General features: G+C 44.4%; 1 protein-coding gene across 5 annotated transcripts in view; it reads left to right on the top strand.

Annotated features, from left to right (window-relative positions):
- Window positions 1-15,057, top strand: part of ARMC2 (armadillo repeat containing 2) — a 121,520-nt gene that overhangs the window by 97,623 nt on the left and 8,840 nt on the right. For all 5 annotated transcript variants that reach the window (XM_055433532.2, XM_088840642.1, XM_088840643.1 and 2 more), the window contains 4 exons: window positions 10,530-10,652; window positions 10,964-11,077; window positions 12,785-12,917; window positions 13,539-13,699. In XM_055433532.2, coding sequence (XP_055289507.1) covers window positions 10,530-10,652; window positions 10,964-11,077; window positions 12,785-12,917; window positions 13,539-13,699 — 531 coding nt within the window. The remainder of the gene's footprint in view (window positions 1-10,529; window positions 10,653-10,963; window positions 11,078-12,784; window positions 12,918-13,538; window positions 13,700-15,057) is intronic.

Here is a 15,057-nt window from a genome sequence, read left to right as displayed (position 1 = left end):
TTTGAAGGGGACACAAACACTCCATCCATCACAAGGTTTAAGAAAGTGTAGGTTGGTATCTACTTTCAAGGAACAGGGTACATGGTGGAGGAATATCAGGCATATACACAGAAGCTTATGAAAAGTGCCCATAACAAAGTACACACAGAGCGTGAAGGCTGAGAGGACTGAGCCACAGAGCATAGCTTTTGGTGTGTGGGGTTGTTATTGACCTTGCCTTCCCTTGTTTTGGAGCTGCGTAGTTTTTTTTGTTTTTTTTCCTGTATTTGTTTTTTGAAATATAATTGAACTACAACACTGTGTTAGTTCCAGATTACAACACAGTGATTCTGTATTTCTGTGCATTACAAGATGATCACCGTTGGAGCTACCCAGTTTAAGGAGCATGTTCACATCTGTTCCCTCATGTGAGCAGCCACGTGAGAGTGGGTTGTTATTTTAGGCCTTTCACAGAGGAGGAAACAGGCTCAGTGAAATGAAGTGACTTTTAAAAGTCACAAAGTTAGTAAGTGACAAGGTTACTCGCATGTTGCTGATCTTGAGGATTCTTAAATTCTTATATTTTTAAACATTTATTTGGCTGTGCTGGGTCTTAGTTGCGGCACATGGAATCTTCATTGCACCATGTGGGATCTTTCGTTGCAGTGCATGGACTCTCTACTTGCGGCGCGTGGGCTCAATTGTTGGGGCACATGGGCTGAGTTGCTCTGCAGCATATGAGCTTTTGAGTTCCCCGACCAAGGATCAAATCCATGCCCCTTGCATCGCAAGGTGGATTCTTAACTACTGGACCATCAGAGAATTCCCAAGATTCTTAAATTCTGACTGAGGTCTGTCCTTGTGACATATCGCTTCCATGTGATAACTCACAATCTACACATTAGCCTAGAATTCTCTTCCAAGCTGCTGACTGCACATGATACTGTCTGTGCAAATCTGCATTGAGCTGCTCCAAAAATTGAGTTTCTCTAACAACTTCAAACCTTGCAGCACTTGGACTCTAGTATATCCCTGTCTTCTTTCTGCATCTGGAGGATCAGTTCTTCTTCACCCAGAAGTCAGGGATCCAACTGCCTCAGAATCAGCTATGGGGCTCATTAGGATTCCTTTTCTAGTTTCTGGGTCTTACCTTGCTTTACCTGCAGGATGGGTTGAAATGTGCATTTCAACTACCCCCGCTACCCCAGGTGATTCTTCTGCCCCTTAAATGTTGAGACCCAGTGAGTGCTCAGGGAACCACCTTTAGCCTCTCTGGCTAGTGAGGAGCTGGCAGGAGCCTGAAACCCACTGGATGAGTTCTCATCTGTTGGCAGGCCAAATCGCTTCACCTGACTGTAGCTACCTGTGGAGAGCCTGAGGACCTGCCCTCAGACACCTGGACTGGGAGCACATCATTGTGGACAGTCAAGAAAGAAAGTTCTTCATGTTTCATTTTATTGCAATTATTCATATGTGAAGTGAGAACGTTCCTGGTCTTACATATATTTTATGAGATTAGAAATTACATTTCTACCTATTAACTAAAAATATAATACAGTGGATAATTTCATTTTGAATTCTAGGAAAGTAATGCTTTGAAGGCAGAAGAAAGAGGCAGAGAGCAGATTGGGCCAGAGCTAAAAGGGTTAATTAACCAAGGGGGCCTGGCTAGAGTCCTCAGGGGGCTAGGGCTTGTTCCCTCTGTACCGCCATCATTAAGTCCCCTGGGAGGGTAGCTACTCTGCCTCTGTCACTGGGGGATTCCCATGTGAGGTCTCTCCAGTATACTCTCTCGAGGTTACTGGTGCTTGTGCATAACCTACTTTCTTTTGCTCTAAAGTGACCAATGAAGCTCAAATCTGGCACTTCAGAAACTGTGCATCAGAATCATGCAGGGAGCTCATGAAAGACACAGATTCTAAACCCCACCCTTAGAGGCTGTGACTGATCAGGTGAGGTGTGGAACCTGGGAATCTGCATTTTCTTTTTAGAACTCCCTCTCCCTGGCCAGCCCCGATGCAGGTGGTGAGAGGTCTCATTAGAGAATGCTTCAGTTTCTGTGTTAGAGCTCAGTGCCATCTGAGGTTAAGCCCATGTGAAGAAAGCCTTCTACCTGGCCCATGGTGGTGGGCAGTCGTTAGGGCAAGCAGAGAGATCCCTTGTCTTTTCTGTCTCTGGAACGATTTGACCTCCCTCAAAGAGCTTTATGGGGCGAGGGGTAAAGTTATCTTGATAGAGGATCATACACCTCCACCCTCCCCTTGGCAGCTCAGCTGCAGGGAATGCTCTGAGCTCTACGAAGTCCCCTCAGCTGATCTCTGCTGGCTCCTACCTGGTATCTCCGCATCAGTGCAGGATAGCGACCAGATCCCTGGAGAAGGGAGCTGGTCAAGGAGCTTGGCAGGCTAGAGTCCATGGTGCCTCAGAGAGTCAGACACAACTGAGCGTGTGCACGCACACGCACACACACACTTGAGAGTGTCAGCCTCCCTCTGAAGGGCCTGGGAGTGACATTGGAAGGCAGGCCAGGGCTAGGCTTGACCCTGACTGTAGAAAGGGTCCCACTCACAGTTTACCTGAGGGCAAGGCAGCTGCTGCCCTGGTAGTCCTCAGTGTTGAGTGCTCCTCCCAGGCTGCTGCCTTTGCTGCACTGCACTCTCCCTCTAGTCAAAGCTATGGTTTTCCCAGTAATCATGTATGCATGTGAGAGTTGGGCCATAAAGAAAGCTGAGCACCGAGGAATTGATGCTTTTGAACTGTGGTGTTGGAGAAGACTCTTGAGAGTCCCTTGGACAGCAAGGAGATCAAACCAGTCAGTCCTAAAGGAAATCAGTCCTGAATATTCATTGGATAGACTGATACTGAAGCTGAAGCTCCAATACTTTGACCACACAATGCAAAGAACTGACTCATTGGAAAAGACCCTGATGCTCAGGAAGACTGAAGGCAGGAGGAGAAGGGGATGACAGAGGATGAGATGGTTGGATGGCATCACCGACTTGATGGACATGAGTTTGAGCAAGCTCTGGGAGTTGGTGATGGACAGGGAAGCCTGGCGTGCTGCAGTCCATGGGGTCGCAAAGAGTTGGACACGACTGAATGACTGAACTGAACTGAGCTGAACCCTTCCTGATGCAAGGGGAAAGGCAGCCCTTAGGACCTTGTCCTCCACCTATCCCTAGCCCTGCTTCCCTCACAGAAGAGTTGCTTGTACCCCAGGACTCACCTCCAGAGGCCAGGCTCATTGCAAAGGGTCTTTTAAAATAAAAAAATAGATATATTTCTAATAAGAACTGGCCTTCTCAGCAAGCCCTCACATTCAGAGATTTGCTACCTTAGTAGAAGTTCCAAATTCCAGATTCTCTTACATCCATGTCTCAGCTGCATTAGGGCTGTGTGGGTCTCTCATGCCCTTTGGAGGCAAATTATTGCTGCTCCTAGCTCTAATGGGCACTCAGATACTGTGGAAAGAGCAGGATGGTGGAGTCAGACAGACCTCAATTCAAATGTCTGCTCTGTGAAGTTAGGCAAGGTATAACTTCTCTAAGCCTCAGTGTTCTCATCTGGAAGGAGGAAATGGGATATGGACTAAAACTGCCATGGACTAAATCGTATCCCCCAAATTCATGGGTCAAAGTGCTAAACCTCAGTGTGACGGTATTTGGAGATGGAGTCTTTGGGAAATAATTAGGTTTAGATGAGGGCCAGAGAGGAAGCAGCCATCTGCAAGCCAGAAAGAGCTCTCACCAGAATTCCACCATGATCCTGAATTTTTCATCACTAGAACTGTTCTATTTCCTGTTGTTTAAGCCACTCAGGTTATGGCATTTTGTTATGGCAGCCTAAACTGATTGAGACAGACACAACTTTAGAGTATTAATTACTGTGGGTTTAAATGGCTTCCTTGGTAGCTCAGCTGGTAAAGAATCTGCTTGCAATGTGGGAGACCTGGATTCGATTCCTGGGTTGGGAAGATCCCCTGGAAAGGGAAAGGCTACCTACTCCAGTATTCTTGCCTGGGAAATCCCATGGACAGAGGAGCCTGGCAGGCTACAGTCCATGGGGTTGCAAAGAGTCAGATACGACTGAGTGACTAATCTCAGCACAAATGCTTGTAAGTGCATTTGAATAGAAGCACTATTAAAAATTAACTTTTGTGGGGTTAAATGCATGTAAAGAGCTTGGAGCCCTTCATGGTAGATGCCTGGGAGCTGTGAATGCCTCCCCTCTTGTCCTGGATGCCAGACGTTCTTGCTGCTGCCAAACGTGAGGTCCTACAGGGGGACCTCGCCTCTTAGGTGGTGATACTTAAGAGCTACCCTGCTTTTTCTGGGCAAGCTAATTCTCCCACCAAGGCAAGAGAAAAAACAGATCCCTGGACACCGCCCAAGATCTGGCATCATCAGTCCCAGGACGGAGGGAACTGGGGCTGAGACTTCCTCTTTGCTAAGTGTTAGACACTCACCCAAGCCGTTCCCTGGGAGCCATCTTTCTGGATAGCCCGTCCATGCATTTCACAGATGTTTATTTAGTACCTGCAATGTGCCATATGCTTTTATAAGCCCTTTACATGTATTAACACATTTCAACTTAGTAATGTAGCTGCAATTATTACCCCACTTTGCAGACAAGGAAACTGAGCTCCAGGGAGGTTAAATGACTTGCACACAGTCACACAGCCAGCAGGTAGACGATCAGGATTCCAGCACAGAGTCATGGCCAAGCAAGTGAGGATACTCTGCAGACAGACACACCTGGGTCAAGAAGATCCCCTGGAGAAGAGAATGACAAACCACTCCAGTATCCTTGCCTGGAAAATCCCATGGACAGAGGAGCCAGGAGGTCTGCAGTCTGTGGGGTCCCAAAGAGTTGGGCACAACTGAGCAACTAATACTTTCATGTATTTGAACTAAGAAAACAGGCAATTAGGATCTCATTTATTCTTGCTTTCTCCAAGTATTCTTTGAGTTTCTACCAGGTACAGGACCCATGCTGGCTGCTGTCGGGTGGGGCAGGGGGACCACTGCCTGAAGGGCCAGTGTGTGTTCTCTGTAGGGTAACAAATGACTGAATTTCCCTTTGAATAGAGTAGACTATAAAAAGATCATTCTTTTTAATGAAAAGAAGGCCAAAAGGAGAGATAATTAAATCAGAAAGTGTAAGAGCTAGCTCAGCTCACGACCTCCCTCTTATCCCTGAGGAGCTTTGGCTTCATACAGGAGATAAAAGATACTATTTAATTATAAAAAAGAACGAAATTTTGCCGTTCACAGCATCATGGGTGGACCTGGAGGATATTATGCTAAGTGAAATAAGTTAGACGGAGAAAAACATACTGTAATGATTTCACTTATTTGTGAAATCTAAAAAAACAAACCCACGAAGACAACAAAACAGAAACAGACTCACAGAAATAGAGAACTAACTAGTGGTTACCAGTGGGCAAAGGGAAGTGTCTGGGGGTGGGGGGCTGGCAAGATAGGAGTATGGGATTAAGAGGCACAAGCTAGATGTATAAAATAGATAGGCAACAGGCTATATCATACAGTGCAGGAATTACAGCCGGTTATTTTATAATAACTTTGGGAGTGTAAACTATAAAAACATTGAGTCATTGTGTTCTATATTTGATGTAATACTGTTTATCAACTATATTCAGTTTGTTTGCTTTTTAAAAGAGGTAAAAGGCACTACTTAACCAGTAAAACCCAGTGGGCAAGTCAGGGCCCAAGACATGCAAAGGCACTGAGGTGACTCCTTCCCAGGCAGGCGATGACTGGTGGCCAGGCAGCGAGGAGGGTGAATGTTCTCCAGGCACTGGGGGCCATGCCCTGCACCCGAAGAGAGGCAGAGACTGCTGTAGCCAGTTTAGCGTAACCCGACTCCTGACTTTTTCTCTGATTTCCAGACCTGTATGTCCACCTAACTTAACTGCCTTACCTAATCTCATCAACTGTGGCTACTTCAGAAGTATCCCAAGATATCTAACTCATGACCTTTCCCCCACCTGGACCTTCTTCCCATTAATTCAGAGAATGGGATTGCTGTCCATCCAATTTTGTAATCCAGAAACCCAGAGGTCATGCTGGGTGGTTGCTCTCCCTCATCCCCCAATCCAGTCTTCACCACGTACTGTCTGTTTTCCTCCCTAAATAGTTTTGCAGTTTGGCCTCTGTGCCCTATCTCTGCCATCACCCCCACCTCAGCTTTTTTGCTGGACACCACAGGAGTCTGGACACTACAGTAGTCTCCTGACTGATCCCCGACATCCGCCCTTCTCTGTACTGTGGCCTGAGTCACCAGGAGATGAGTCTGGAGGTGGAGTGGAAGGCAGGGATAAAATTACCAAGGGTCTTATGTGGTAAGCTGAAGGATTCGTTCATGTATTCATTCACTCATTCTTGCTTTCATTAACCCCCCCCTTTTTTTTTTTTACAACAATGGAGTTTATTATTATTTTTACTAGCTTCAAAAATTTTTCGTATAAACTTTATCCTGATCCACCCCCAAGACACTGAAATGCTACAGCTTTCTGTTTTGTACGTTGATATTTCCAGGGAGGTTCAAGTTCTTACTTTTTAAAAAATATTTATTGGAATATAGTTAATTGACTTTGTCATGTTACTTTCTGCTGTACAGCAAAGTGAATTAGTTATACATATGTTGTTGTTGTTCAGTGACTAAGTCGTGTCCCACTCTTTGTGACCCCACGAACTGTAGCATGCCAGGCTGCCCTGTCCTTCACTATCTCCTGCAGTTAGCTCAAACTCTTGTCCGTTGAGTCAGTGATGCCATCCAACCATCTCACCCTCTGTCATCCTCTTCTCCACTTGCTCTCAACCTTTCACAGCATCAGGATCTTTTCCAGTGAGTCAGCTCTTCATGTCAGGTGGCCAAGGTATTGGAACTTCAGCTTGAACACAGTTTCTTCCAGTGAATGTTCAGGGTTGATTCCAGCCTTTGCTTCATCCAGCCTGGCATTTCGCATGATGTACTCTGCATATAAATTAAATAAGCAGGGTGACAATATACAGCCTTGACATACTCCTTTCCTGATTTGGAACCAGAGTGTTGTTCCATGTCCAGTTCTAACTGTTGCTTCTTGACCTGCATACAGATTTATCAGGAGGCAGGTAAGGTGGTCTGGTATTCTCATCTCTTTAAGAATTTTTAAAGTTTGTTGTGATCCACACAGTCAAAGGCTTTAGCATAGTCAATGAAGCAGAAGTAGATGTTTTTTGGAATTCCCTAGCTTTTTCTATGATCTAGCAGATGTTGGATATTTGATCTCTGGTTCCTCTCTCTGTTCTAAATTCAGTTTGAACATCTGGAAGTTCTCAGTTCACGTACTGTTGAAGCCTGGCTTGAAGGATTTTGAATATTACCTTGCTTGTGTGTGAAATGAGTGCAATCGTGCAATAGTTTGAACATTCTTTGGCATTGCCCTTCTTTGGGATTGGAATGAAAACTGATCTTTTCCAGTCCTGTGGCCACTGCTGAGTTTTCTAAATTTGCTGGCATATTGAGTGCAATGCTTTAACAGCATCATCTTTTAGGATTTGAAATAGTCAGCTGGAAGCCTATCACCTCCACTAGCTATGTTCATAGTAATACTTCCTAAGGTCCACTTGACCTCACATTCCAGGATGTGAGTGACCACACCATTGTGGTTATCTGGGTCATTAAGATCTTTTTTGTACAGTCCTTCTATGTATTCTTGCCACCTCTTCTTAATATCTTCTGCTTCTGTTAAGTCCTTGCTGTTTCTGTCCTTTATTGTGCCCATCTTTGCATGAAATGTTCCCTTAGTATCTGATTTTCTTGAAGAGATCTCTAGTCTTTTCCATTCTATTGTTTTCTTCTATTTGTGTGCATTGTTCACTTAAGAAAGTTTTCTTATCTCTCTTTGCTATTCTCTGGAACTCTGCATTCAGTTGGGTATATCTTTCCCTTTCTCTTTTGCCTTTCACTTCTCTTCTTTTCTCAGCTATTTGTAAGGCCTCCTCAGACAACCACTTTGCTTTCTTGCATTTCTTTTTCTTGGGGATAGTTTTAGTCACCCTCTCCTGTACAGTGGTATGAACCTCCTTCCAGAGTTCTTCAGGCACTCTGTTTACCAGATCTAGTCCCTTGAATTTATTCATCACCTCAGCTATATAATCATAAGGGATTTAATTTAGGTCATACCTGAATGGCCCAGTGGTTTTCTCTACTTTCTTCAATTTGAGCCTAAATTTTGAAATAAGGAGCCCATGATCTGATCCACAGTCAGCTCCAGGTCTTGTTTTTGCCGACTGTATAGAGCTTCCCCATCTTCGGCTGCAAAGAATACAATCAATCTGATTTTAATATTGACCATCTGGTGATGTCCATGTGTAGAGTCATCTTTTGTGTTGTTGGAACAGAGTGTTTGATATGACCAATGAGTTCTCTTGGCAAGATTCTGTTAGCCTTTGCCCGGCTTCATTTTGTACTCCAAGGCCAAACTTGCTTTTTACTCCAAGTATCTCTTGACTCCCTACTTTTGCATTCCAGGCCCCTATAATGAAAAGGATGTCTTTTTTTGTGTGTTGGTTCTGTGAGGTCTTGTAAGTCTCCATGTAATCATTCAACTTCAGCTTCTTCAGCATTAGTGGTTGGGACATAGACTTGGATTACTGTCATGTTAAATGGTTGGCCTTGGAAATGAACCGAGATCATTCTTTCATTTTTGAGATTGTACCCAGCTACTGCATTTCAGACTATTTTGTTGACTGTGAGGGCTACTCCATTGCTTCGAAGGGATTCTTGCCCACAGTAGTAGATATAATGGTCATCTGAATTAAATTCGCCCATTCCCATCCATTTTAGTTCACTGATTCCTAAAATTTCAATGTTCACTCTTGCCATCCCCTGTTTGACCACTTCCAATTTACCTTGATTCATGGACCTAACATTCCAGGTTCCTATGCAGTATTGTTCTTTACAGCATTGGATTTTACTTCCACCACTACACACATCCACAACTGGGCATTGTTTCTGCTTTGGCTCTACCTCTTAAACTTTTTGTGGAGCTATTTCTCTGCTCTTCCCCAGTAGCATATTGGACACCTACCAACCTCAGGGAGCTCATCTTTCAGTTCTTTTTGCCCTTTCATACACTTCCTGGGGTTCTCAAGGCAAGAATGCTGAAGTGATTTGCCATTCCCTTCTCCAGTGGACCACATTTTGTCAGACCCTGACTAGCTGGGACATGCCCTTCAGCCTCTCCATGTTGCTAGATGACATGCCTGGCACCACTGTTGGTCCTTGTTGAGTGTGTAAACCTTCACTGGCTGTTGGATGTTGGTCTGCATGCTGCCCGGGGGTTGAGGCAGAGACCCTGCTGGAATCACCAGGATGGGGGTCTTGGGAAGGCTGGAGCCGACGTTGGAGAAGGCCTAGGAGCAGAGGACTGCTGTTCACCATATCCATTCCTTTTTAGATTCTTTCCCCATACAGGCCATTACAGAGTGGGTGTTAGAATTCCCTGTGGTATACAACAGGTTCTTACTCTATCTGTTGAGCATCACTCTGTGCAGACACTGTTCTACATGCTGAGAATGTGATGATTGAAAAGAACAAGTTCTTAGTCTCATGGAGCTTACACCTTAGAACTGGAAGATAGACATTAAACACATAAGTCAGGTGGTCCCATGTGTTACAGGGAAGACGGGGAACAATGCTATTTTATACAGAGTGGCTAAGGAGACCATGTCCAATAAGGTACAGCAGCAGCAGCAGCAAGCAGCAGCCAGAAGGACATGAGGAGTGAGCCAGGATAACTGGAGGAAGGAATATTCCAGACAGGGGGACTAGCAGTGCAAAGGTTCTTGGGCAGGCACAGGCAAATGCTCAAAAAGAGGGAAGGACTGGTGTGGTTGGCATCAGGGACCTGGGGGCTGGAGCAGCAAATAAGGCCTGGGAGGTAAGGACTGGGCACCCAGGTCAGGCCTGTGGGCCGGGGGAGATGAGTGGCGTTGTCTGACTGACTTTTAAAGGATCCGTACATTGAGGGCAGGCTCAGGGAGGCAAAGGCGAAGAAGCGAAGCCAGTGAAGAGGTGAAAGATGGACTAGGTGGTGTAGAGGAGGTGAGAGGCGGTCAGAGCCTGTGTGTTTGGAAGGCGGCACTGATAAGAATTATAGATGGATTGTGACCCAAGGGCCATTCTGTTGGGAGGTCGAGGGTCCAGGGAACAGACTCCCAAGGTGCACGCCCCAGGATAGTTCTGGGTCAGGGCAAAACAGCTGTGCTCACCTTTGCATACAGGGACTAGATCAGCCTGACTTTTCCAGACCCCTGAGTAGAGGGACTGAGCTTAGCATGTTCCAAATGCTGGCCTGGAGTGGTTCCCTGCTGTGGCCGCATTTCCCTGCAGGAAGAGTCATGGGAAATAAACAGCAACATGGCATTCTTGTAGACCTTGCCTGGGACAGCGGTGGGTCCCTGCACCAGCTGGGCTGCAGTTAGGAGGTTGTGGCTTCTGCCCTGCAGCGAGTCTTTGATACCCTTATGCTCACTTTATTTCAGAATCCAAATCAATTGATGATTGTGAGGAGCTGGTGATCAATACTACGGCAACTATCAACAACTTATCTTACTACAAAGTGAAGAATTCCATAATTCAAGACAGAAAACTATATATTGCTGAATGTAAGGTTCAGAGTTGGGTTTGGGTAGATGCATGTTCATTTAAGGTTTTGACTTTATTAACTAAACACAGAACTAGAGGCATTTATTGTTTCTGACTTCTGGTACAAGTATCTAAGAGCCTGATTTAATTCGAAGAAACTTGAATATGGGGACACGTTAGTTTCTTAGTTCTTGATTATGTCCCCTATCGTTGGAATTTTATTATCACTTTTAATTTTTAAGTTACAGTGTTTAGCATGATATTGGTTTCTAATAGCCTTTAACTTAAGACTTAAATTCACTGATTTTATTTCTCTGGTCACCAAACCCAGTGCTCTTAAAGCTCCTCGTGAGTAACAACATGGATGGAATCCTGGAGGCTGTGCGTGTTTTTGGAAATCTCTCCCAGGACCATGACATCTGCGATTTCATAGTGCAGAAAAATGGTGAGTTAATGACACACATTCAAAAACAGTCACGTCCTGGCAATAAACAAGTGAGTGGTTTCGCAGCTTGGGTCACAAGAACGTGACACTTGTTTCTGCTTTGGGATAAGCGGTACTTTACATTCTGTTCCATCTATCTGTAAGGCTCTTGGCTCAGGATGCCAAGATAGATCTGGGCTGTGTTCTCAGGGTTTCCCTCTCCCTGATGAGTGGTCTTTTGAGTTTTGAGATGGTGTGTGTATGTCTTTGTGTTTAAGTGAAACAAGTAATCTATACACATCATTTCTACCCATGGGAATGGACTCAAAAGACATGCTCCTTCATGCACTGGAATGTCTATTATAGTACTGCTTGTAATAGTGAAAAATGGAAACAACCTAAATGTCCATCAACAGGTAAGAGGATAAATATATTACGGTATATTCATGCAACCAAATTTTTACAGCAGTTAAAATAAATGAGCTAGAAGTTCATGTATCAACATGCAGCAACCTCAAACACATACTATAGGAGCAAAAAAAGCTAGTAGTAATAGGAGGACACATGTGAAATAATACCATTAATATTGTCTTAATACATGCGAAACGGTCCTGGGTATTGTTTATTTAATGTACTCATGTGCTAATGGAATAAGGCATAAATGCATTTGGAATTAGAAACTCCACATTTAAGACAAAGTTACATTTGAATGGATGCCCCAAATATAAAATTGGATCTGTAATGTTTTATTTCTTAAACTGTGTAGCAGGTACATAAGAGTGTATACTAAACATACTATTTTTTTCCAAATATCTCATGTAAAAACAGTAACTAAAAATACCTAATTATTCATGTTCATGATAGAAAATTTATATAATACAGATTAAAAAGAAAACACTTCCCCAGAGATAATTGTTAACATTTTGGTGCATATTCTTTAAACTCTTAAAAACATATGTGATTCAGCCTTTGCCAAGCTCACTGCTGACCCATCAGTAGGCCAAGGTCAGCGTGGCGTGACTGCCTCTGAGGGGAGCAGTGGAACAGGAGCATACACCCATTCATTCTCCCCCAGCCCCTGCTGGGGGTGATGAACAAACAGGACAAACAGTTCCGTTTCTAGGAGTAAGGGAAGGCGGTGGGGGCAGGGGGAGCCTGTCCTGATACAAGATGTCCCCTACACTGGAAGTCTCGCCTCCCTGCGCACTGGTTTCCAGCAGCCTGAGCAAGTCTCCTCTTATAAGCTATGGCCTTGGAGGACTTCCCAGGAAGATCTCCACTGAAGCCTACTCTCCCTGCCTCCCTTCCAGGGCTGTGTATTTTAAGAAAATTCCTGCTGGAGGTTCAAAAGAGCCCTTGAGAACAACCAGAAGTTAGAGATGAAATGAATGGCACCTGTGTGATTGGAAGGAGGTGGTTCCCTCCTCTCCACAGGCGGGGACTCTACCACTGCCTGGAAGGAAGAGCTGATGCTGGTGGATACAGCAGTACCTGGAAACAGGGACCCTGGGGGGCAGGGAACAGGTTCTGAAGTGACAGGTGTTGGGTGTTGGTGAAGGCACTTTCCCCACTGGGCAGTGGGGAAACCCTATGAAGAGTGGGCTAAATCCCCTAGCAGGGTTTCCAGTTTCACAAGCTGCTCCCCATTCCCCCTCTGCCATTTGTGGAATGAAATACAACTGGGGCCCCTGTGCTTCACTGGTCTGCATTTGTTCTCTGCCCTTCCAGTCCACAAGTTCATGATTGCTCTGCTGGATGCTAAGCATCAGGATATTTGCTTTTCTGCCTGTGGTGTTCTCCTAAACCTCACCGTGGATAGAGACAAGCGAGTCATCCTAAAAGAAGGAGGCGGCATTAAAAAGTAAGTTCAAGGCACAGAGTCCTGACTCTATCAGGATTCACAGGAGCACTTAGGCCCCTCTCCTCATTTCTCCCGAGCAGAGATATTTCTCCATTTGGAAGTGCCTAGCTAGGCTAAGGAGAAGGCAATGGCACCCCACTCCAGTACTCTTGCCTGGAAAATCCCATGGATGGAGGAGCCTGGTAGGCTGCAGTCGATGGGGTCACTAAGAGTTGGAGACGACTGAGCAACTTCACTTTCACTTTTTACTTTCATGCATTGGAGGAGGAAATGGCAACCCACTCCAGTGTTCTTGCCTGGAGAATCCCAGGGACGGAGGACCCTGGTGGGCTGCCGTCTCTGGGGTCGCACAGAGTCGGACACGACTGAAGCGACTTAGCTGCTGCAATAGCAGCAGCTAGGCTAAAGAGGGGATTTAGATTCCACTGGACACTTAAAATAATTCAGAAGTAGGTTATTGCTTAAATGTGTTAATTACTTAAATTGGTAGATGTGAAATTATTTTAATAACACTGAATTATATATAAAATGTATATTCAATATCTAAGAAAGTTAATCATCATGTTAAAAATACAAAAAAGATGCTGACCTAATAACTTCTCCATTTGACTTTTCGCTCAGGTTAGTGGATTGTTTAAGAGATTTTGGGCCTACTGATTGGCAGCTAGCCTGCTTGGTTTGCAAAACGCTATGGAACTTCAGTGAAAACATCACCAATGCTTCATCCTGTTTTGGAGATGAGGCTGCCAACACACTCTTAGCCCTGCTGTCATCATTTTTAGGTAAGACTCCTGACTGTGAATCTTATCAAAATGAGAAATATTGTTTCCTGTGACCTGTGTGGATAAAGATTGGTAGGCGTTTGGGTAGCTTTTTTTCGATAAGGAACAAGAGACATTAAAGACGATTATAATTTGGAAGAACCTGGAAGAGGCTGACTCTTATATGCAGTGTGGACGTGAGGACTTTTAACTCATTGAGTGCTGTCCTGATTTCTTTTGTGACTTTTCCCCTTTTTTTGAATTTTCTATAAGCTTCATAAGTAGACAATCTGGGCATAAATGTATTGTTGTTGTTTAAAAAGTATATAGACATTGCTGTAATTGAGAAAATATGGTTAAAAGCTACTCTGAAATAAGTCATGCTTTTAATGAACCTATGCATATATGATTGTGTTGTGTGAGGAGAGTCTGTGAAATTATTTGACATTACTATGTGGTCCGACATACACTGAAAGGTAGGAAATCACTGATACAAACCAGAGGAAAGAAGAGAGTATCTTCCTTTGCAAAAGTTTCTATTTTTAGGATAGTTCTTCTCATCCTGGGTTAGGTCTAACGCAGTGATTTAGATCAAAAGTGCGTGGAAAATCTTCATTTGCAAAATGAAGATGTGCCTGTCATCTCCCAAGCACAGAGTTGGCTCAGCAAAGCCATGTGGAAAGATTCAGTGTGATCCAGAGGCTGTGAGTTCAAGTTCTGACTCTCTGGGATGGTGTGATTCGACATAAGAACCTCTCAGAACCTGTCTTCTCATCTGTAAAATGGGGACGTTATATCTGTGCTGTGTTGCAGGGAGTTGTGAGAATTAAACAAGCATCCTGAGAGCATTCCAGGAAGACTAGAGGCTGTAGTTAGGCAGTTCTGAGTTAAGGTCTCACTTTATCACGTGCAAGGTTTTAACTCAGGGCATATTAACCTCTGAATGTATATCTTCTCATGTCTAAGATGGGAATGATTGACCTCCACCTAGAAGAGTTGTTGGGCTTCCCTTGTGGCTTAAATGGTAAAGCATCTGCCTTCAATGTGGGAGACCTGGGTTTGATCCCTGGGTTGGGAAGATCCCCTGGAGAAAGAAATGGCCATCCACTCTAGTATTCTTGCCTGGAAAATCCCATGGATGAATGAGCCTGGTAGGCTACAGTCCATGTGGTCACAACTGAGCGACTTCACTTTCACTTGCAGAGTTGTTAGGGTGATAAATGAATAGACCTACACAAAGAAATTCACATAGAACCTGACACACAGCTAGTTCTCAAAACACAGTTGTGAAAATGCTTGGTAAATTCTATTGTTGTAACAATATGTTATTAAATAGGAACTCCGGACCAGAGCTATTTGAAAGAAAGCTATACAATAGG

This window comes from Moschus berezovskii, chromosome 10 (genome assembly GCF_049115385.1).
Source record: "Moschus berezovskii isolate FMDL1 chromosome 10, NW_MosBer_1.0, whole genome shotgun sequence".
NCBI lineage: Eukaryota > Metazoa > Chordata > Mammalia > Artiodactyla > Moschidae > Moschus > Moschus berezovskii.
The sequence above is the reverse complement of the archived record's forward strand: the minus strand, read 5'-3'. Positions and strand labels throughout refer to the sequence as shown.